Consider the following 23,531-nt stretch of genomic DNA (forward strand, 5'->3'; position numbering starts at 1 on the left):
ATAGATGGGGATTTCATGATAATGACCGGATTTATTCAGACTATTATATATTGTTAAATAAATGTGGAATTATTTTTCTTGTTCCCATTTCTTTGATACTCATAATACATCTCTTATCAATATGTAAGCTGTTTCTTTTTATCTCCCTCTGAACCTTCTTGCGTAATACACCAATTCTAGCGGCAGTTGGAATTGTTTTCACAACCATTATATTTTTGTGCATCTAAATAGTGCATTTTGCCGTGTGCGTGGCGTAAGCATACGGAGCTTATAGTTTCACCAAAAAAAAAAAAAAAAAGTATGTTTATGTATCTGGTACTTTATTTCTTTATTTTTCGGTAATTAATGGTTGGATCTGAACCAAATTTGGTGGGCAAATAGCTTATGACCAAGAGGAGAAAAATTGCTATATTTGGTGGTCGGACTCGACTTGCTTCGTATGTGGTACGTTATTCCTCGGTAATAACTTGCTGGAACTCAACGAAATTCTGTGGGCAAGTAGCACATTATCTAAAAAAAATAAAGATCGCTATATTTGGTAGCCGGGCTCGACTTCGGTAATTACTGGCTGGGTTTCAACGAAATTCTGTGGGCAAGTAACTAATCGTGTAAGGAATAAAGATCGCTATATTTAGTAGGGTTCGGCGGCGAACAGCTTGGGCTCGGCTTGGCTCTCCTATGTGATACGTTATTTCTCGGTAACTACTGGTCGGATCTGAACCAAATTTGATGGCCGTATAGTATGTGATCTAGGGAATAAAAAATGCTTTATTTGTAGATTGGCTCGGACAAGTTCGGCTCGTCTTGTATGGGGTACATTATTTCTCGGTAACTACTGGCCGAATCTGAACGAAAGTCGGTGGACAAGTAGTCCATCACCTACGAACTGAAGATCGCTATATTTGATGACCACGTTTAGCCAGCGACATCTCAGCTCAACAACAGAGACTTTGTTCCACAGATTTCTACGCCGGGAGCTTCTGAATTCGGTTCACTTCAACTTGGTATATTGTTCGTTCGTAATGTTCATTTGTAAGGGTGAATATATCATCTATTTTATAAATTTAAAAAAAAAAAAATGCTTTAGATTGAAACATACCTGAGTTTGTGCTATTAGTTTAGTTTAAAATATTAAATTCACTGAATAGAATATACGAATCACTTGAAAAAGCACGGGCAAATTTTTTAAGGTTAATGTCAAAAGTCTTCTTTTAACTTCAGCTATGTCTAAACGAATTCGAAAATCCCATATGAAACAATGACTTCTCGACTAAGCGAATGGGGTGCCTTCAATTGTGTTTCAGGCGTGAAAGCAACGCCGTGACTTGTGAAACTTCTTACAAATGATTGAAGTGTGTGATACAGTACGTTATCTTCTTTGAGTTTAGTCCACAAGAGGGTGAATTGCATTACGTATGAAGTCATTATTTCTTTTATAATTTCATCTTGTACAAATAGTAAATTATTCTTAAATTTAATTTTGTTATTCGAACTTACACGTTTAGTGTTTTTGTGCTCTTCAAGTAAATAAATACATTCTTCGAAAGAAGTTGACTCAGATTTATCATATTAAGCCAATACTACTATTGTATAAGATTTGTGTAATTCCTGCTCCAGTTAGGATAGTTCGTTTCACTATCTATACACAATGTTCTTGGACGTCTCGGGAGCAAGTAGGGATAATTAATCTCTTCTGGAGTACTTCTCAACACGTATGTCAAAACCTTTTTCAGTAGCCTTTCTGAAATTTAAATAACGTCGCTTTCCTTCCAATTATTTTCACACGGGGAACCATAAAAAGCAGCATGGTGACAATTAGTCAAACATGGAAGATTAATGACAGTTATTCGTATATCGATACGTAGGTATGAAGTCTTCACTATCGTGCAGGAGAACCATTCTCGAGGTGCAAATATTTTATTACCTCAGTATGAAAATCGTTGTTCATTTTATACTTTTTGAAACACAAAAGCTCCTTCGTGGCCATATGATTAGGAAACCCAGGTTCAATTTCCGGTGGGAGCTTATGTGGTCCACTGCTGAACGGGACGCTCAACTCAAATCAGTCCAATTTTTGAAACTCAAATTTATGGTGCACCACACCACTGGCGTCAGTTGATTAACAGTGTATTTGTTTTTTGATCAACAGTATATTTTTGATGGTTGCCGCTTCACTTTCTTCTAGATTGTAAACCATGATCTCTCATTCAACACGTTTGAAGTTTATATCCATAGCAATAATTTTTATCTTTGTCAGTAATATTGAACTGGAATATGGGATCTTTCCGATAGTTCGATGATTTTCTTTTTTTTTTTAATTTTTCATCTCTTCTGTCAGTGTACGACCGTTTCCCTCAGTCATCGCGTATAATTTGAGTATACCTATCTTTATGCAAGTTTACTACATCGAAGATCATGCAAATAGCAAGAAAAAAAACTTTTCTCAAAATTGCTCGCGTGTTTCACATTTTCAGCATTTTGTTCCGTCTTCTAACACCCCGTCCACTATTCTGACACAAGGCTTCGTGATAATGTGTGGTCGCCCTAGACTTGGTATATCAGATTTCTTGTTTTATGTGTGTTTTTCCTACCTTAACATGAAACTTAATATTAACTCTGTGTTCAACAGATTACTGAAATAGCCCCAGTTAAATACACCAGCATGACGAACATTGCTGCTAGGCGCAGCCGTGCTGTCTGGTGGAATTAGACAGAACAACTTCCAAAGACATGGGTGAACACTAAAATCTCTAAATAACTGGCCCAATAGGGAATGAATATTTGTCCGTTAATGGGAAGAACAAATGAAGTTGAGGAGAAGCAGTTCGAGTTCAGAAGAGGCAAAGGCACAAGAGATGTAATTGGATTATTAAGGGCGATCGGTGAAAGTTTTATAGAAAAAGGGAAAGAGGTGTATGTTGTATTTATTGATCTAGAAAAGGCTTTTGACCGCGTGAATTGGGAATTATTGTTGGGAGTTCTAACGAATATAGGGTTGGAATGGGAAGATAGAAGACTCATAAGAAACTTATACATGAACCAACAAGTAAGTATTGAAGAACTGAGGGAAGAGAGTGCAATTGGAAAGGGAGTTCAAGGATGCTGCCTCTCGCCAACACTATTTAATGTCTATCTAAAAGAGTTAGTGAAAAAGAGCCTATATGATGATGCCAGCATTTCGGTAGGAGGTAGAATGATTAGATGCATAAGATTTGCAGATGATATGGCGCTTGTTGCAGAATCTGAAAAGAAAATCAATAAAATGTTAGAAAAAATGAGGACGGGCTTTGAAGAATATGGGATGAAAATAAATGGTAGAAAGACAAAAGCTATGGTGATTGGAACGAAGGGGTCTGTGTCAAATATAAAAGTGGGAGGGGAGAAAATAGAACAAGTGAACAGTTTTCGATATCTGGGTAGTATTCTTAGTAATGACATGAAGTGCGAATGTAAAATAAAAGCAAGGATAGGAATGGCAAAAGAAGCCTTTAGGAGGAAGAAAAGTCTGTTTTGTGGGACCTTGAATAAAGAGTTGAGAAAAAGACTCATAAAATGCTTCGTATGGAATGTTGTACTGTATGGGGCGGAAACGTGGACATTACGTAAAAGTGATGAAAATCGATTAGAAGCCTTCGAAATGTGGGTGTGAAGAAGAATGGAAAGAATTAGTTGGGTCGAGCGGAAAACGAATGAGTGTGTGTTAGAAATGGTGGGGGGAGAAAAGAACACTTTTAGATATTATTAAGAAGAGGAAGAGAAACTAATTGGGACATTGCCTAAGAAGAAATTGTATCATGAGGAACGTCCTAAAGGATATGGTGGCGAGAAGAGAGGGAGGGGCGAAGGAACTACAATTAATGGATGATATAAAAACAGAAAGATCATACCTGAAGATGAAGAGGTTAGCAGAGCATGGAAGCTTCTCAGCTGCGGCAAGTGACCTGCCAATAAAGGCAGAATACCGATGATGATGATAATAATAATTATATTATTATTATTATTATTATTATTATTATTATTGGGAGGTTACATGAATTTAAATTACTCAAGTTAAAGCGGTAATTGTATGCAGTAATAAATACGTCAGCTGTAAATGTAAATATAGGCTAGTATCATAATATTCTACTCAGTATTCGAATCATTGCTGGAATGAGGTAAAAATCTCCCTCTGAAAAAAAAAAAACGGATGATCTGCTCATATAGATGTACTCCATAATGTGTGTGTAATTTAAGTCATACCTATATAAAAGTCCCTCAGTCACTTACGGACTGTATTAAAAGTTAAAGTAATCCAATGAGAACATGCAACATTATTGAAAACTGGGAATGTGCAAGGAACTAACCGATCTTCATGCTTTATGAATTTTTGGAAAGATGTCTTCAGTAGTTGCTTGCCTGTAATTCTGTGGGTACTAGTTTTAATAGAAATTTGCTTGTAACTGCTGAATCAGTTGAATATTTATTTTCAAATTGCAGAAAGTATTTTCTGTGTCTAGTACGTGTGAACTGAAAGATTCCTTTCCATTATACAGATGTTACTGAAACGTTGGGGATAAAAGCAGACTGACTGTGTCCGCATCTGACTTTTCAAAACACACATTTTTGCCGGGACAAACATATTTGTTCGTACTGTGGAGGAGTCTGCTATTTAAAGATGTTCGTTAAGGGAGATTTCACTATATTACTTACGGAGTATATGGAACACGTTATAATAGGACTGATCTCGTACTTGTTATTACATCCAATATTTCGAGTGCTTCACTTCGGCACTCCTCTTCAGGAGCAACCCAGACAGTGAACAAATTACAGATGCGATGTTACATACCTAGGATATATATATATACTATATATATAGGAATGGCAAGAAGGAATATTAGCACCAGGTTGAAAGAACATTTTAAGGAGCCTCCAAAGGAGTCATTCAGGGTTATTTAAACACTTCAATCGACCAAACACTCAATACGGAATATGAGTGTTCTGTTCAAAGCTGCTGCTACTATTGAAAGATGTGATTTGAGCCATATTATATTAGGAAAATACAAAACTAACACCGATAAACGAAATTTTGGTATAGATTGGGATGGCATCATTACTAATCTCAGCAATAAAGCAAGAAATAAATATCAGCTTAAAATCTTCGTTACATCTACTTTCGATAAATAAAATTTATACAGAATACACAAACTAGAAAAGTTGTGGTATGAATGTTTTTTACTAAATAACAGTGTAGTATGACTACATTGAATGCACATAATTCTAATATGTCTTTCGGCGAGTGATAAGAACAAGTTTTCGAATATTTTTATAAAAGAATCCATGTGCTGATAAAACTTGGAATATATGTACAGGGTACTAGTGGATTGTTTAGTGCACTATACATACGTAGCCCTACAGAGATTTATATTCGTTCATACAGATAAATTAGTAGTTGCCTTCAGTTTTACTATTGATACAATTTTATAAGTATTGATACATTTTTTTAGAATTTCCACTGTGTTGATAAAACTAAACATGTAAAGAGTTTATTGGAATATATGACTTAAACCAGGGTGTTCCTGAAGAGGAGTGTCCTAGGAAACACTCGGAGTATTGGTCGTAATAGTTGACAGAAACACAAATATGTGAGTAATTGGTAATTAGTAATTGAACGTATATAACACATTATAATATATATCAAAAACTAACCTGAATAATGTTCCTTTTTAAAAGAATATGTATTTTCCAGTACGACCCATGAGTACTCGTGAGTAATTGGTTACATGTATGTATGTTCATAACACAAATCAAGTGACTAAGTAATAACCAATTCGCCTGTTTAAATACTCACTAAGAATAAAAAATTAATTTTGGAACTTTTTTGACAAGGGTTATGGTACAGAGAGAGAGAGAAAGAGAGACCTTGAAATCTAGAAACAAGAGTTTGAGTGGGAGTTGTGCGCATATTAAAGTTGTCTTAGTATGATTGATTTTCATTATTAAGAGAGAATGACTTTCACTTATAACTAACTGTTTATTTAGAAAATTTATTTGCAACAGTCCGAAAGTAATTTACTTAGCGTAATGACGTAGCACATTGTGTTTGATATTGAAGTTTTTTTGTTGAAAAATTGAGATTAACGTAACAAAAGTGTTTGCAGTTCCAGGAGCAACACCGTATGGAGTATTTCCAGGTCAGGCTCAGTTGTATGCCGCTGCAGCTGCACAGGGTCCTCCCCCAACGTATGACCAATCTCTCACTCATCCGGTTGTGGGTCAACAAGTGAGTATATGATTTTTCTTTATAAAAAATAATTATTGTTTCTATCTGAGAGTTAACACTGCCTAGCTTTTGCTAGTAACAATTGGATTTTCACCTTTTAGTTCAAATACAATTTCTCGTACTTGTTGGATTAAATTATGATTGTAACAAATTTATGAAGAATGTTTCTTTTCTTCTTTTTTACCTGTTATACATGAAGCAAAATTAGCAGGGGACTTTCGGGACATCCTATATATATAATATCTTTCGCAGGTACATGTGAGTTAGTTCTCAGAGAGATTTTTTTATATATTATAATTTCTGTAGTCCTCTCTTGTATTTTGATGTGATTAAAATGCATTTTATGTACATATTTTTTAGGTTTTACATTGACAGTTCATTAGTATGGCCAAAAATTACGTTACAAATACTGTGATTGATTTTTCTAATGATTTATTTACTTCAGGACCACTGTGTACTTCAGGACCACTGTGTACTCAGAATACATTCACCTGAAGATACCAGTACAATTTTATATATACATACATATATATAATACTAGCAGCGTTCACCCCGCTTCGCTGCGGTCACCCCGGAACGCAATAAACTTTGTTACTTAGATAATTTTTACTTTTTCGCTTTCAAGTGATATGATAAAAACCATAGAAGATTGCAGTAAATCTTAACATTATATCGCCTGTCATTTATGTTAACCCGCCCCGCTTCGCTGCGGTCATCCCGGTGCTGGCATATTGTACAAGTGTCTGTAAAAATAAGCAAATCAATTAAAAAATTTTAAACAGAAGATTCAAGCTATTTTCCGCTGTATATCGCCTGTCATTTATGTTAACCCGCCGAGTGACACGGTCATGCGGGTTGCATATAAATACGTTTATTTTTACCTATGATGAACTAATAACAAAGGATTTGTACGTTATGGACACTTGAATGGTCAATTATCTCAAGACACTGGTAATTAAAAATTAAAGTGATATGATAAAAACCATCTAGGGTCCAAATCCTAATAACCCCCCAAAAATGAAAGAAATTGGTTCAGCCGTATTAGCGTGATGAGCGGACAAAATTTTGTACGTTCTCTTTTATATATATATAATATTACAAACTTAAAATATTTTGAAAATTCATATTTAAAAAGAAATCATCTTGCGGCAATTCAGATTGTTCATACTGTTTGTTCAGACAGTAGTTTCGCTAATTTGTTACTAACACGCTTTGGAATATCCTAACATATCAGGCTTACAACAGTTATTATTCCACAGAAATTGACTTTTTTAAATTTAGGTAAGTTTTACGAATGAAGTACGATGGCGCTCTCTGGACTGCATCAGAAAAATGTTACGTGGCAGTCAATACTAACCAGCATACAGTTGCAAGGTACATATAAAGAAAAGCAGATTTCTTATCACTCATTGATACTATAGATACATTTACTATTGTTACACAGCATAAATGTTTTTTGTGTTCAGAAACATTTCACAAGAACTAGGATGAAAATGATAAAGATTATAAACAAATCAAGAATAGTAAATATGCATAAAGAAAAAGTGTAAAATCATTAATATCACTGAGCCTAACAGGTAAATTTATAAAGTAAAGACTTACTGTGTTGCTATCGAAATACCTTCAAGCAATTTGAGTTGTTTTATTATTATTATTATTATTATTATTATTTTATTCAGACAAATACTTTTCAGAATAATACATTTAGATTAAATGACCTCAAACCCGAAGTGTAGTTCTTCTTACTGTTATTTATAATGCATATAATTCTTATTTACGTAAAGAAAAAAACTACATTAATGTCTTATTCATTTATGACATTGGTTGAGTTGAGTAGATTTTAACGTCCCTTTCAACAGCGAAGCTATATGAGACGTGGACCTACTGATTAACGTGGATTCCAAACTAAATGAGCTCCCGTCGGGAATCGAGCCCGGGTCTTCCACGCCAAAGACGCGTACGCTAACCGCGTAGCCATGAAGGAGTTCATTTATGACATTGGTGTATTAGAATTATTTGCCAGTGCGAAAATGAACCAACCATGAATTTAAAGCGCCTTTCGTTAATTTGATAATGTTTTATAATGCATAGTGAAAGAAAAGCTTATTTTAACATCAAATTTTAGTAATGTAACTTCAAATGTTAGCAGTATTTCGAACAATCAGTCGCTCAGTACATTGTGCGTCACTACATAATGAGTATAGATAGTGTCTTATTGCATAAAATCGATTTCTAACTCCTTGAAACTTATTCTATTGGCCTCTGGGTATTCTTTTAGCTACTTTTACTAGATATGCTTATACGAGAAATTTGTTTCGTAACCAACTTAATGAAAAGTAAGCCAGGGAAAAACCAGGTAGGGTACTATAGAAATTTAGAACACCGAAGGCACGGAGTGAGCACTATTTGAAGTTCGCAAAGGATACATATTGTAGTTACTACGAGCTTAACTGATGCTCTACACTTGAGCAGTATTTTGACATTTTCTCAACGCCATTTGCTGTCTTTCGCAAGTCAGTGACTTTTAATAGTGCTGTCAACATTACGCATCCTGCAGGATTTTCTAAAAAGGATAAGATCTAAAAGTTACATTGGAGGAAACATGGAAAGTACTGTCATAGTATCATTAGTATGCTCTTTGCCTCCCTATTCAACATCAAGCGCAATCTAAATATTTTTTTTTTTATAAACACTAGCTGAACCTGCGCTCTCTACATAGCGCATCATTCACATATGAGCATGAATCTCCTTGTTATTCCTCAGATATGTACATGTCCCTTTACAAAGACAAGTGAAAGACGTCTTGATAAAAATTGGTAAGAGATACCATAAAGGGGAGATTTTTTTTTTCGATTACTTTTTCAGTACCTCGCACCGTTTACAAGATTTGAGCCTACTTCCGGTTGGAGCTTTTAATTCATGTATGATCAGTGTTTTCTTTGTTCTTGCATGCAGTATGTAATAAGCAAATACATTTCACACACAATTAATTATAATGTCAGTGATATATTGTGTTCATTGGGCAAAACACTCCAAACAATAAAGATTCAACTTAGAGTGGAGAAATGGTTATCCTTTTTACATTATCATTTGGCCATGAAACAAACGTGAGAGGTATGCATCCCCGTATACAATAATGTGGTGTTGGAATGTATAATGCGTAGGATATGATGCTTTTTTTTTCTAATTTCAACATTTCCAGTGTACCCATAAAAATGTAATAAAGAAATAATGGCCATGTTTTATAAATATTCAATTAGAACTGGACAATCTACATAAAATTTGCAATCGGTCAGTGAAAACGTCATCTTTCTAGAGTCTGTAGTTTCCGAGATCTCATTGTCGAAAGGATTAGTCACAAACATATAAACGTCCACAAATGTATAGTTTAAAAGAACTCTAAAGATGGCAACACAATTCATTTGTATTGATTTTGGAAAAGGCTTATTAAAATACAAGGGCTTTGAACAATAATTTAAAGAAGATAAACTTTATGAAAAACGGGTCTATTTAAATAATTTATTTAAAGTACAAATACGTTAAAATATTTGTCTTTATTAAATGTGAAACCACAAATAACCGTAAATCAAAGGTTTGAAATCCAGAGTTATAGGTTGGAGCTCAGTTATAGGTTTGCTGCTATTGTAGCGTTTTAATAGATAGATAATTTGTTAACACTTGTTAGTTGTTGGCTGCCTGCCCTCATTAAACAATCCAAGTTCTATGAAAATGAATTATACCAGCATTTCAATTCTTAAATCATTTGTTCTGTTTAACATGTATTCAGTGCTGCATTCAATAGTCTCTATACTTCCAGTTTGCATAAGGTCGTTAAATCCTCATACATTTGGATCAAATGAAAGCACATATTCCGTCAATAGCTCACGCAAAGTGAAGAAACCAGCTTAATTCTGTGCTACCGCTACTGTCAATAAACGCCGATGATCCTGAATTTAGTTCTCGTCTGTTCCGTGGTCATTTCAGTGAATGCCTTCGGGAAATTCTTATGAAGCTATATCGTGACAATTCCGTAGTTAGTCTCTCCATCTATCTATCTATCTACCTACCTGTCTGTCTGTCTGTCCATCCATTCATCCATCCGTCCGTCCAGCTTCCGGACATCATTCTTGAAATGTATAACATTATGTTAATCGTAGTTGAACAAATATAGAAATTGAGAAAACTTGTTATTTTAGATAATCATCAACGAGTATGAAACAAAAATTAATGAATATATAAAGAACTTTGAAAAAGAAAATAGTTTGCTGCATAACTTCCAAGTTCATAGGCTAAAGCTAGGAAGTTAGCAGTTTACAGTTATCAACCAATCAAGTATATGTTCACCTTATTCGTCTCTTATACCAGGCTTCACTGATGTGGTTAACAGGTACTCTGTATGGGATTCAAGTAACAGTTCATTTTATGTTAACATTATATTAATAGTTCCTATTTTTTTTTTTTTTTTTTTTCCGTTGAGCATTATGGCACTTCGTTCTATCGTAAGTAATATACTACAATCGGACATTTTCTACATCCATACTTGTAATGAAATATTCCTTGTGTTCCTATTAGAAGTACTATAAGGTTGATATAAACTGCCATATATGTATAATCACAAACAAAAGTGGATAATTTGTTCGGTATTTCAGGTGTATCCTCCAACAACGGCTACTTCAGTTTACGCTCAAGGCTACCCTGCAGCAGCTGGCTATCCTTTGGGTTATCCTGCATATAGCCCCATGCAAGCCTACTACCCCTCCTTGAGCTACGCATATCCAGGTGTTCAACCAACTCCACTTAGGTCAACAGTGATGATACCTGTAAGTAAACAGTTTCTCAAGAAATTCAACAGTGTACGCGTATGTTAAAGTAGATATATGCTTTAGTGTATATTTTCCTAGTTAGTACATAGAATTCTAAGTATGAACCGTGTCGTAGTGAGTTTAAAAATGTCAAAACTGATATTTCCCTGAAAATGGTATTTTATATGAATTATTGTACGATAATCGTTTCAGAAGCCTTCTGTTTTCTTCATCGGAACTTTGATATGAAAAAGGACTGTCTTGTTAATCTAAGTCATCCTTTTAAAATTCAAGTGGGTTCGTAACTGAAAAACTCACAGAATGTTAAGCTTTAAAAGTCACTGTTATTGTTTCGGTCAAATTTGAATTTCAGAAGGGTGCTCAGGATTACAGAATATTTACACAGCGTCCAGCAAAGAGAGTCTAAATGAACTAACCTACAAGCATACAAATGAAATTAATTTCAGACCATCCGAGCATACAAATTTCCAGTAGTTTATAAGTGTGATATACTCGTCATATGCATCCTCTACCATCAATACGGCAGAGATTCAAATGGTCATACTTTTCTTGCTTTTTAACCAGAAATAAATACATGGAAGTAATATTTTTATCGAGTCCAAGTTACATTTTTCTTGAAACACAGGGTTGACCTTGATCACAGCTATTGAAAGCGTTATTTAATAACTAAGGTTAGGATTTTAAAGTGCACACTTATCTTTTCGAGCGGAAACGAGCTCTTCGGAAGTACTCTATGTGTCAAGTTTGCTTCCAGTTAAATATAGAAATAATTTTTCAGCACTTTATCCCCTCTGGGTCCTTTATTCCCTTATTTATATTCCCCCTTCCCTTTTGTCTTGTTTTAGTGCTACTTTTCAAAATTTTATTCCAAATTTCCGGTCAACTGAATTGAGTGCGCGAGAATTTTGACAAGATCAAGCAGTTAGTGTTTCTCTGAATCCAAACGACACAAGTGCAATCTCCAAAGCGCTTTTAATTTTTTTTCAGCCAGAGAAGATTCGTGATTACAGACAGAACTTTTTATGTGTGGTTACGAATATGCCAGCACTAAAAAATCTAGCTAGAAATATTAACAGATGCGCGATTTATTGTGACACAAACCTAAAACTTAGTTTCAAATATATTATTTCTCAACCAAATCAGTTTTTGTTTTTTTATGATTATTACATCCTCTCAAAATTCATCTAAGCTTTCTGATCAACATCTATCCACCCAAAATTTTGGTGTAATTAAATTCCATAAAAAAATGTACTGAAATTCAAAATATTAATTTTAAAAGATTTCCGCCCAATTCCTCCCTTCTACCCTATTTGACCAAGTGCTTAAAACAAATTTCTAATGTTTTTACCGTTAAATTATTCTCATAACCTCACTTTGGCATGAAAGTTTCGTATATGTTTTTCTTTCACTAAAAATTCTTATTGTAAGAATTATGTTTATTTGATAGTTGATAGTTGTCATTTATATATATAATAAAATTCGTTATAATTATAGAATGGATTTGACGCCGGTGCCCGCTTCGATGGCATTGCTCAACCTGTGATGCCACCTCCACCACCAGGAGTGGCTGCAAATGCAGCTCAATTGGCAGCAATGGCAGGGCACAATGTAGCTCTCACTCAGAAGAAAGGCTCTTTCCTTACAGGTGGATCTGATGGAGGATATACCTTCTGGTAGAGATTGGTGATTTTTAGCGCAAGAAAACATCAAAAGGTATGATGGAAGAGCGGAGAAAATAGCCTTGTAACCCGTTCGTTAGAAACATAAAGACATGTAGCCGTCAAAAAATTTTAAAGAAGTCCTCATTGTTTATTTTCAATTCACACTAATCTATACAGAGTCATTTTTATGATTCAATAAGAAGGATAAACTAATTGTTTTTATTAGAAACCAATCTGTAACGAGGAATTTTATATGGTTGTTAAGCAACTGTTAAAGCATGTTAAGTTCTTGAAATTATAAAATTTATTTATATATATATATATATATATATATATTTGCAAATAATTTTCATTTTCTTTTTGTTGTATTTAAATCTTAAAGAAAGCCCCTGTGCATATGTATATAAACACTATTGAAAAAAGTATATACGGTAGAGAAATTAAAAATATTTTGGCCTTCACAATAACACAAGTTAGTGTCCTGTAGAAACTTTGTTTTTTTTTTATACATAAAAATATTTATCATTGAAAGAAAACGTACAAATTTAAGCACAGAATAAAAGAACAGAGTGGCTCATTTCATGATTAATATATTTAGTAGTGGTTGAAACTAAGTAAAATTAAAAATTTGTTAAATTAGCATGTTCGAGTAAGAAATACTTTATCAAGAAAATGTTAACTTTTGTTGAAAGTAAAGAAAATATTGCTTGCTGTAATAGAATTTTCTCAGTGACTTCATCGTTGAGATATAAAAGTGAATTGTGTTAAGTATTAAAAAAAGAATAATTTTTGAATTTGGGATCACGTTTTTTTTTTAAAAAAAAAAAAGATTGTTTTCTACAATCAGACGGGCGGAAGTTTTTTCTTTTCTTTGTACGACGTTTGGAGTGAGACCTCTTTCGTTAATAATGGTACAATCTTTATTTTTTTTTAAACTATACAAGTGAAGAAAGCAGAAAGGATATGTGCCATTTTTGTACATTCATTTTTTTTAAACCTGTGAATCTGAATTTAACATTGTGCATTTGATAAATAGAATGTATGAAAGTATGTATCACATTTTGTTGTAATTCCGGTGTTTAATTTTTTGATCTCCCTTGATACATCATTAAGAGAGAAAAAAGAGGGGAGTTTTCTTTTTTGCACATTGTGCAATTAAGTGAAGAATATGGTAGACTACTCCACAACTTCCAATTTTGCAGGTGGAAATTGGTCATATCTAATTGCACTTATAATCTACAATTGTAGATGCAAAAAGGAATATAATATTTACTCTGGGCAATGTGGGAGGGGGGAGAGAGGGATTTTAATAAGAAACACTATTAAGTGATATTAGGAAGGTGTGATGATGAATGTCGTTAACTTCCAAAACACTTGAAGTTTTTTAATGAACTGTTGTTACTTGAACTGTGTATCAACATGTTAAAAATAATGAAAGAATTTTTAGCTATATAGCTTGTTGTTTAAGACATCATTAGAGAGAGAAAAAAATATATATGGGTAACACCAGATTCTTGAACTGTGATCGTATTGTTCTTGCTGATTGAACCTGGGCAAAGTGTTTTCTCACGAGAGCTGTTAAAATTGTTTCATTTAATTATTTTGAAGTGTATTTGAGTAGTGTTGTAAAATGTTCGTGTGAATGTGATGATTTATTTCCGAAGAATGGTAGCAGCTGACCGTTGGGAACTAAGATTTAAAAGACTGTTCTTTTTTTTCTTTTTGTCTCTTTTGTGGATAGATTTTTTTATGACAGTTGATGCAGAATTGTTTTATAAGCATAATATTTTATATGTTGCTGGACAACACATTTTTTTCATACTTCAGTCAGTATGTTTTCGTAAAAAAAAAAGTAAGTTCGTTAAAAAAGTTTATGAATACAATATGTTTGTATGTTGTGTTTGTATTTACAAGTATGATCATCTTACATCAAGGAAGTCAGACCGTGTATTTATGCTTTGTAATTAGGTTATTTCATTGAGTAATTGAACAATAGGATAAACTTATTAAGCAAAATCTTGTTTCAACTCTTTTTAATGAAAAAAGAAACTAATAACAGCATGAAATATGTCAGTAAAATGTTACGTGAAAGGACATCAATCGAAAAATAAGTATACGAATAAATAGAATATTTAAAGACGCTAGTGGTATTATATCTATTCCGCTATATATAAAATAAATAAACACATATATACATAAGTTCTGTTATTCCTTGCTCTATATTTAATTCTTTGAATCACATTCTTGTTAGGGACAAAAGAAGGTATTTGAAATATATGACCAGACAGGAGGGGGAACGATTTGTTGAGATGGGTATTATGTTGTCAAAGAAGGCATGCAGTTGTAGATGACATCGAAGTCAATTTGTAGTAAACTACTCTAGTCTATTTGATTTCTCTCTCTCTGTCTTATTCCTTCATCATCTGTCAGGTTTGTTTCAAAGAGTGTAGTTTCTAGATGTATTCATCGCGAGTTAATGACAAATTGTGTGTGTGTGTAAATGAGTGAGTGAGTAGTGAATAAATGCCAATTTCTTTTTTGAGTGTTTGCTCAGGGACTTCATCGGCAAGTAAAGAAAAAAAGTGCTTGTTTTGAAATTCCAAAAAAAATATATATAAAAAAATAAAATAAAAAATTCCTTCTAAATCAGTTTTGTCTGTATTGTACTTAAATAAAATTCAAATTATTCATTTCCTGTAATTGTCTTTTTTACTTCACCTACAACATGTAGTTATTTAAAAAAAAAAAAAAAAAATAGGTATAGTCAAGATGTGTTTTCCGTGTACAGTAAGCTCAGAAGATACCACAGAATTGGTAAGCATTTTATTTTACTCTTTTTCAAACAAATTCCAAACAGTTTTCAGAAAGCATAATCATGTCATAGCATTAGTACCCAAAAGAACTTGAGAAACCAACAGGTTATAAAATTTTGTTATACAGTAGTCGGTTGGATTCCGCATGTCTGTCTAGTTTATGTATGACCATTTCACTCGGTTTCAAACAAATTCCAAAGTTTTCAGAAAGCATAATTATATCATAGCATTAGTGCCCGGAACGCTCTATGGCCAAGTCGACCGTCTTCGTCTGTAATTGATGGAGACGTTGCTGCAATACAACATACTCTTGATACAGACAGACATGTGACGAATCACCAAATAGAGATGTCCCTGGGCATTAATGCATCAGGAGTTCGTTCCATTCTGTAAGATTATTTTCAAGTTAGAACGCTTTGAATGCCGCATAACTTGACCGGCGAACAGATAGCTCGTCGTGTTACATGATGCCGTGAAATACTGTTTGAAAATAGGGAAGATCCCTGTTCAAAATGACAGGTAATGAAACTTGGCTATACTATTGTGACGTTCCGACCAAGGCTCAGGGTTAAATATAGGTGTTCGAAGATGGTCCCGTGGGTGTCCGAAAATTCAGACCCGTAAGAAGAGAGAACGTTAGAGCGAGTTGTGTTGGAAAATCAGAAGACAGTGAGAGAAATGGTATGTCGAAGAATACCTGCTTAAAATTATCGAAGCTTTCAAGAAGCTGAACCTCAACTCGAGGGTGGGCACATATTTAATAGTTTCTTCACCAGGATAACACTTCAGCGCACCTTTGCTTCGAGCACTGTCCACACTGGAAAGAAACCGAAAATTATATCCGTAGAGTCCAGACGTCGCTCCGTACGTCTTTGCGCTGTTCCCTCAGGTGAAGAAGACTGAATGCCCATATATCCAACGAATGACAGTTATTTGAAGACTAGCTTCGAAGCATGGAGAATGTATGTGGGGGAATTATTGAAAAGTTGTACCAGAAGAAAGGTCGGGCGTAGTTACTTTGACAAAAGTAGGAATAACCTCATTGTCACCTTCACCATTATCAACCTCTGAAGGAGCACAAATACTGAAAGGGTATTTGGAGCAACAAGATGCTTCATTTATTAGTGTAAGCATGTAATTCCCATAATTCTATCTCCACAAAATCCTTTTTCTTGTTTTGATAATAGTCAGCTGTAGCCTCAGATTTGAATTTTAAATTGATTTCTTTAAAAAAAAAAAAAAAATCGTAATTCAGAAAAGATGGGTACCTTTACGTTGAGAGTTCATTGAAAAGACTGCTCTTTAAGTGGTTTGCTTTATAATAAATAAAATACTCCGGAGTTTTTGCTGTAATTCATTATTAAAATTTACAATATTTAAATTGAAAATGTATGGATGTTAACTTCATATCCAGTAGCATAAGCATAGACTCTGCGATATTTGCTGCTTTTTCTATTTAAAATTCAGATTCCTTATTTCACGTTATTATTGCAAGCCGTAATGAATGCTTCAAAAGCATCTCCATACTAAATGTGTCACAATTGTTTGGCAGTTGTGATTTACTTCAATTGCAAATAGGTAGCGTGCTCTGGCTCTTACCTCTACCATATTAATCATCGTGAATATGCGCCATCATTGATACATCTTATGCCTCAAATTTAGCAGTTTCATATCGTCGCTGCACCTCGAAGAACCGCTATGTGCTAAAACCAGAACTTTTCAGAAGCAAGAAATATTCTACTCTAAAAATTTTGCCAAATATACACGGAAACACTTGAAAATACAATAAAATTGGTTCTGCGTATATTATGCACTGGCTTGCTTCAACAATGTTACTATTTTTGTTTACGCAGCACATGTCAGTTTATCTTTTGCGCCGTTATAAACACATACACAATCAATACGTACGTGATTAGAATTTGAAGCCTTATTATTTTTCGTTGTAGTGGTGAAACAATTGAATATTCACTTATCACATGAGGGATGCTGCCTGTCAGCTTTGATGTTTATTTGCACGGCATAACTCATTTTCGACCAAAAAGTCACATTGTTCTTCGAGGCGCAGCGACGATATATTAATGCTTTTAACAGTAGAACAACAACATTGGTCATTTTGACCCCGTCTACAATTGAATACTGAAGTAAATTTTTACTTGTAAATAGCCGTGGGAACACGTAATACAAATCAATAAAATATGCATTTTCCGATTTATTATATACGCAAAGAAACGTACATTTTTGGTCACAAAAACCTAGACGACTAGAAGAGTTCAAGTTCAAAAGGTAGAACTCTGATCTTGCTAGGTAGATTATTTGTTCTCAATTCTATTTTACAAACATTATCTTATAGAAATAGAGATACGAGATTAAAACCTGTTGAAAGTACACTGTCAAGAGAACAGTAAATAAGAACGGGAGAGGCTAATAAACATGGGCCCTTGGATTCGCGAATCAATGTTTATTTTATAACCATTCATATCCTATCTACCGAATTTTTTTATAACTGCATTTTACTGACAGAGCGTTCAGGTTTGAATGTAAGAAAGTTATTAATATACATGTATCACAGCTATGTAATATAGTACATTACAACATATCGCCTGTTTATTTCAAGAATGACATAACTCAAAATTCCTAACTTTTCAGGAGCGTTTGAAAGTTTCGGAACCAATGAAAACAAATGGCCGCAAGAACGACACGAAGTGCTGTCTAGCGCCCAGTTTTGGAAGCACATCTGCGGTTTTTTTCTTTTCTTCAGAAGTGCATATCAAGATTAGCTTTCATTTTCTGCCTAGAAGTCAATAAGGGTGATTTTTGAATTATATCACTCTTGAAATAAACAGGCGATATGTATTAAACAAAATCACACCACCATCTCTTGTCTGTAACGTTTTCTTCGTTGAGGGAGACTTGTGGATTACCCGCGGGAGCTTGTGTGCTTCAGATTTTATGTTAAGTGAAAAGTTAAGTCTATATACAACGTCGGTGTTAAACGATAAACTCAATATATCACAGTCTGTTTACTTTTGAAGAGAGAGCAATACCGTAACATAGGGATACTTCGATCAAAACTTCCAAAGTCAATAGAGAGTTACCTAGCAGCAGCAATACAAAATATGCCGTGAGACGGAGTTACTTTGTACAAAATATGAAAAGACAGGGTGTATATCGGTCACGAAATCAGAAAATGGTCATGAAAGTCACGAAATTTAGCTTTTAGGTCACGATTTTTTTTCTTTACTTCAAATGTAAGTACAGGTTGGAAAATTTTGTTCTATAAGAAGTCAAAAGTTCACCACCAAAAATTTCTATGGTCGGCTTTAGACGCTACCAAATCGCAAGCAAAGTACGTTTCTATCGCATGGATGAAAATTCGGCCTAATTCGCTCTTGACAATATTAGGAAATTTTATGATTTGGTAAAGAAAAAGTCTCGAAATTTCATTTTGGAATTTTAGTAGACACCTCTGTCGGTAAAACCATGAACAGTAAAGAGGAAGTTTCAACTGCCATGGTAAGATAGAACATTGTATTTTAGCTATAAGGTTGGCGGTTGACATCAGCTCTAATTACCGAGAGGATTGGTCGTTGTAGAGATTGTAAAGGCCGACTAAATTTGAAAGATTTCACGTACAAGAATTTCCGTCAAAGTTAAGTCAGTTTCGTAGAATACTACAGTGTATAATGGGACTTTGATGCAATAGTTGAAATTGAAATGTTTTAAAGTAATAAAAAAAAGGTAAAACTGGGAAAAGGCGGTTTCAGTCTCTACTCGGGGTTACTTTGCACCTGTTCAAAATAACGCTTAGATAGGAAATTATTACTACTGGAACCTCCTGCATTCTAAATTTAGGTAAATTTCCTATTTAGGTAGATACCGGAATGAATTTCTTGAAAAATAAATTATGAACAGTGGAGGATCCAGAAAAGTAGTTTGAGAGGGGCTTCACTCACAAAGGCTTTATATATATATATGTATAGAAACCACTGGATTTTTGGAGGGGCTTGCAGCTTATACGCATAGGAATGGCTAACATTAGATTTTTTTAAAAAAAAGAAATCATGCAATTTGGTTGGGCTTCAGCCTGAAAGTTACAAACCCCGTAAATCTTCCACTGATCATGGTTGGGATTATATTCTTCAATTTCTTTACAAATATTGATAATTCCAACTAAGTACTGATACTGGTACCATCATTCTAATATAAATATTTGTGGACTGCATGTAGTTTTGTGTAGAAAGTAAAGTGTATAAATACTGAAGGGAAAACATTGCACAGAAACATTATGTTCGTATGTTGAACACACTTCTTTTGTATGTTGTGCAACGTAACCCCACCTATGAGGTTACTTTGCACCAAAGTTTGTATTTCAATAACTATGGTAATACTGAATGTTTACTAATAAACCTGCAATAATGTTTTCCTTATATATCTAGCTATTATGGGCTTTATGCAGTGTTCGTAGGATTCCTGAAGAACATTTCCCTCGACTGACAAAATTTTCCCTTTACCAAATTCTCCCTAGTTCGCTGTGTGCCCAATTCCTATGCGACAAGTTATGTGATAATATTAATTTAGCTACATTAAAGGATGCGCCATTTGTTTTATTTATTTAAAAAAGATGAAATGAAATCTTTGAGTTTTACGTCCCACGGTTATGCCGGTTAGGCTAAAGGAGACGGTGATGATGAGAAATGAATGAAATGGTGGAATGAAGAAATCGGGAGGAAACGGGACAACCCCGAGAAAACCCACGAGCACGGTGTTTGTCGACATGGCGCGAGCTGGGATCGAACCAGAGACCCCAAGCACCGGAGGTGCACGCTCTACCACTGAGTCACCGCGCCCCCGTTTTATTTATTTGAGTTTTGCTTTTTTCTTCACTTATATTTAACAAGGGGTCGATGTGGCTTACGAGGAAGGTCCATAAACCGTGAGAGTTGAATTTTGATGAAAATTAGTGACAAGATTCAGTTAGAGATGCTAAGTAACATAGTAATAGTCACTCGATGCGCAAATGCTTCGTTGAGCTGCTACACCGACGCCATCTTAAAATCCAATAGGCAATGTCCAAGAATACCCTTTTGGCACAAAAATTAAAAAAGCTTTTAGTAGATCTGACTTCCATAATGTAAACCAAGGTAAAGCATCTATATGTGGGAGTACTTCCAGTGCATGATCGCCATCTTGAAAGGTGCCATATTGAATCGCGGTCAAATATGATAAATGGCAAGGGGGTCATGTGGGGTATCAAATTGCACTAGAATTTACTCCTGAATCCATTTCCGTAACCAAAGTTTACATATCTGTTTTCACTTCAGAGTTAAGAGCTCTCTCACCCGTAGGAACATAAAAACTGTGCGAGTTAGATTTGTGTTATGAAACATGGTCGTGCGAGCAAATGCAGGGTTTTAACTAATACAGTAGTAGTCACTTGATCTACAAGAGCCACTATACCAATCAGATCTTGTGCTTAGTGGGAGAAAGCATTAATTAAATTGAAATGCCTGTAGTGAAAAATGGAATAGCAACACTGTAACCAATTATACCTATTTCAAAATGCGATGGAAAAGACTGGTGGTCGATGAAACACATGTTTAATAGTACTGACGAGCAGAGAATACCAAAGGGATTGTTCGGATATATATTAGAAAATCTACTATAATCAGTGGGTCCACATCTGCTTTAGCGTATCAGGCATAAGTGTGGGATGTTGAACTGAATCAAACCAAAAATCTATTTTAGGAATTTTAAATGGTCCATTATATTGTTAAATTTTCTTCTCCAATCTTCAAACCTTACGCAAAGACCCTCATTGTTGCAGAATATTGCGTTCTTTTCCAATACTCATACTTGACAACCTATAATTTACCTTGCATATTACGAAGTTAAAATACTTTAATGTATTTATTGTCAGTTTGTCTAAATACAATCGATTTATTGCTGACGCATTGAACAATGAAGGGGATTTAAATTATCAGTTCACAGCCGTTCTTTTAGAATATACACCGGGAAACATAGAATCCACTTTTTCTTGTGTCTGTTCTGCTATTAGTAATAAGAGAATGTATAAATACCTGCTAAGAATAGGTGGCAATAGAGATTATTACTAGATTCAATATCAAGTTGCAATCCATAAAACAAGCATCTTTCTTGCTTTTTCCTTCAATATTAAATAATTAAATATCTGCATCTTTCCACCTTTAACTATAAAACACTCGCTTATAATAAGGGCAAGACTAGTTTTCATATCAAAACTGTGATGAATAACCAGTGGCGTATTTACGATTTTGTTTCGGGAGGGGCTTTGCTTGAAAATGTGAAAATTCTGCAAGATATTTCATATACTTTACTATAGTAAGTAAGATTTCGGGGAGGGCTTAAGCCCGGAAGCCCCCCCCCCTAAATACGCCACTGTGAATAACTAATTGTTGCAGGTGTTTCGAGGATTTATTTCTTGACACTTCAAGAAATTCATTTTGGGACTTGTTTATTCATGTGCTTTAACACTCACAATGATATATGTGGCTCTTTTTTGTGTTTGAAATACTCTATGGGAATGTGATGAATTTGTACAATATTGTACTCCATATTATTAAAAACTAACAAAGTAGACTTATTAGCTCTCTTGACTTTAGACTATTGTTTAGAGACATAGCACGCAGAATTTAGAGTGTTTTCCTACGGGCAATTGCAACATGGGTGTGCAGTGAGGTGTATGGTGTCTAGTACAGCAATTTTGGTGCGGGCAGGCGTGTGACGTTCGGTACGAACGCATTTGTTGGACCAGTGAAACATTCGTTCCGTGCATAAAATGCGAACAATTAATCCGATAAACGTAGTCAACATTTTAAATCAAGCAGTGATGGAAAAATATAGTGTCGTGAGTGAGAATGGGGTAGAAAAGACATTTGCAGGTACATTGCTTGCAATGATAGCAAGCAAATATGATGGTAACATTTCTGTAACAGTTAGATGTAGACACTGACACAGAGAGTGAGCATGAAGATTCGACAAACGAAATGGATTTGGAACAGATAACTAGTCCATCAATTAGTGACACTGAGCCTTCTACGAGCGAGTATGAGATGCCATCTCCAGGCCGGACTAAATCTGTACGTGTAACAGAAGTTGTCGTTAACAAATGCAAACAAATTCAGGAGCACGTTGCATTGGCAAAGAATGGGAAACGTGCAGCGAAAAAATTCAAATGCAATACGACGTTTGTGTATAAGGCTTTGAAATTCCATAACAAACCTCCTCTCTCTCATGTCATGTCACTACTAAAATACGAAGTACTGAAAACGTTTAACATTTATCGCACTAAAGGACTTACGGTACATGATTATAATTTAAAGCGTGGATGTCATTGACAGTGAAGAAATTGAACTATCCATTCCGTGCTTCTCGTGGTTTCATTAATAAATTTAAAAAAGAGCACAGGATTCGCTCACGAAGGATCACTCAATTTGTAAGAAAGAAAGATGTTGAAAACGAAGGTGAATTACTTGATAATTCCCAAAATTCTGGGATTAAAATTAATAAAATAATACATGAGAAACCATACAACAGCGAATGCATCTTTAATACTGATCAGTCTAAGTTCAGGAGCATGAAGTACAGAGTACGAAATGACTCCTGGTAGAACTGTCAGAAATAGGTCGTTCGGCAGTCGTTCAGTCTTTGGCCTCGGGGTCCCACACATATATAATCCAAATTCACATTTCTCCAGTGTAATACTTTACGTGTATTCGAGAAAAAGCAAAAACATATCAATGGAATTTATTTTTATCTGGAATCTACAATATGTATTTGAGAGAAAAATACAGAAATTTAACAGAAATGGACCATTGTTTTGGCAAAAATTTAAATCTTTGATTCATCAAAGTAGCCTCCACGTGATGTGATAACAGCTTTACAGACTTTGGGTATTCGCCGTATTAGTTTCTGTAGAGTTTTGGGCTATCCAGGCTTT

The 23,531-nt window shown here is 34.6% G+C and overlaps 1 protein-coding gene across 2 annotated transcripts in view; it reads left to right on the forward strand.

Moving 5' to 3' along the window:
- Positions 1 to 15,443, forward strand: part of LOC145668470 (DAZ-associated protein 2) — a 48,117-nt gene extending 32,674 nt beyond the window's left edge. Inside the window, exons 3-5 of one of the 2 annotated variants that reach the window (XM_081736387.1) lie at positions 6,129 to 6,259; positions 10,909 to 11,079; positions 12,577 to 15,443. In XM_081736387.1, coding sequence (XP_081592513.1) covers positions 6,129 to 6,259; positions 10,909 to 11,079; positions 12,577 to 12,759 — 485 coding nt within the window. In that variant the 3' untranslated portion in view covers positions 12,760 to 15,443. The remainder of the gene's footprint in view (positions 1 to 6,128; positions 6,260 to 10,908; positions 11,080 to 12,576) is intronic. The other variant, XM_081736388.1, reaches the window with a different exon arrangement.
- Positions 15,444 to 23,531: the final 8,088 nt, after the last annotated feature.

This window comes from Thermobia domestica, chromosome 13, assembly GCF_964235325.1.
Source record: "Thermobia domestica chromosome 13, izTheDome1.hap1.1, whole genome shotgun sequence".
Taxonomy (NCBI): domain Eukaryota; kingdom Metazoa; phylum Arthropoda; class Insecta; order Zygentoma; family Lepismatidae; genus Thermobia; species Thermobia domestica.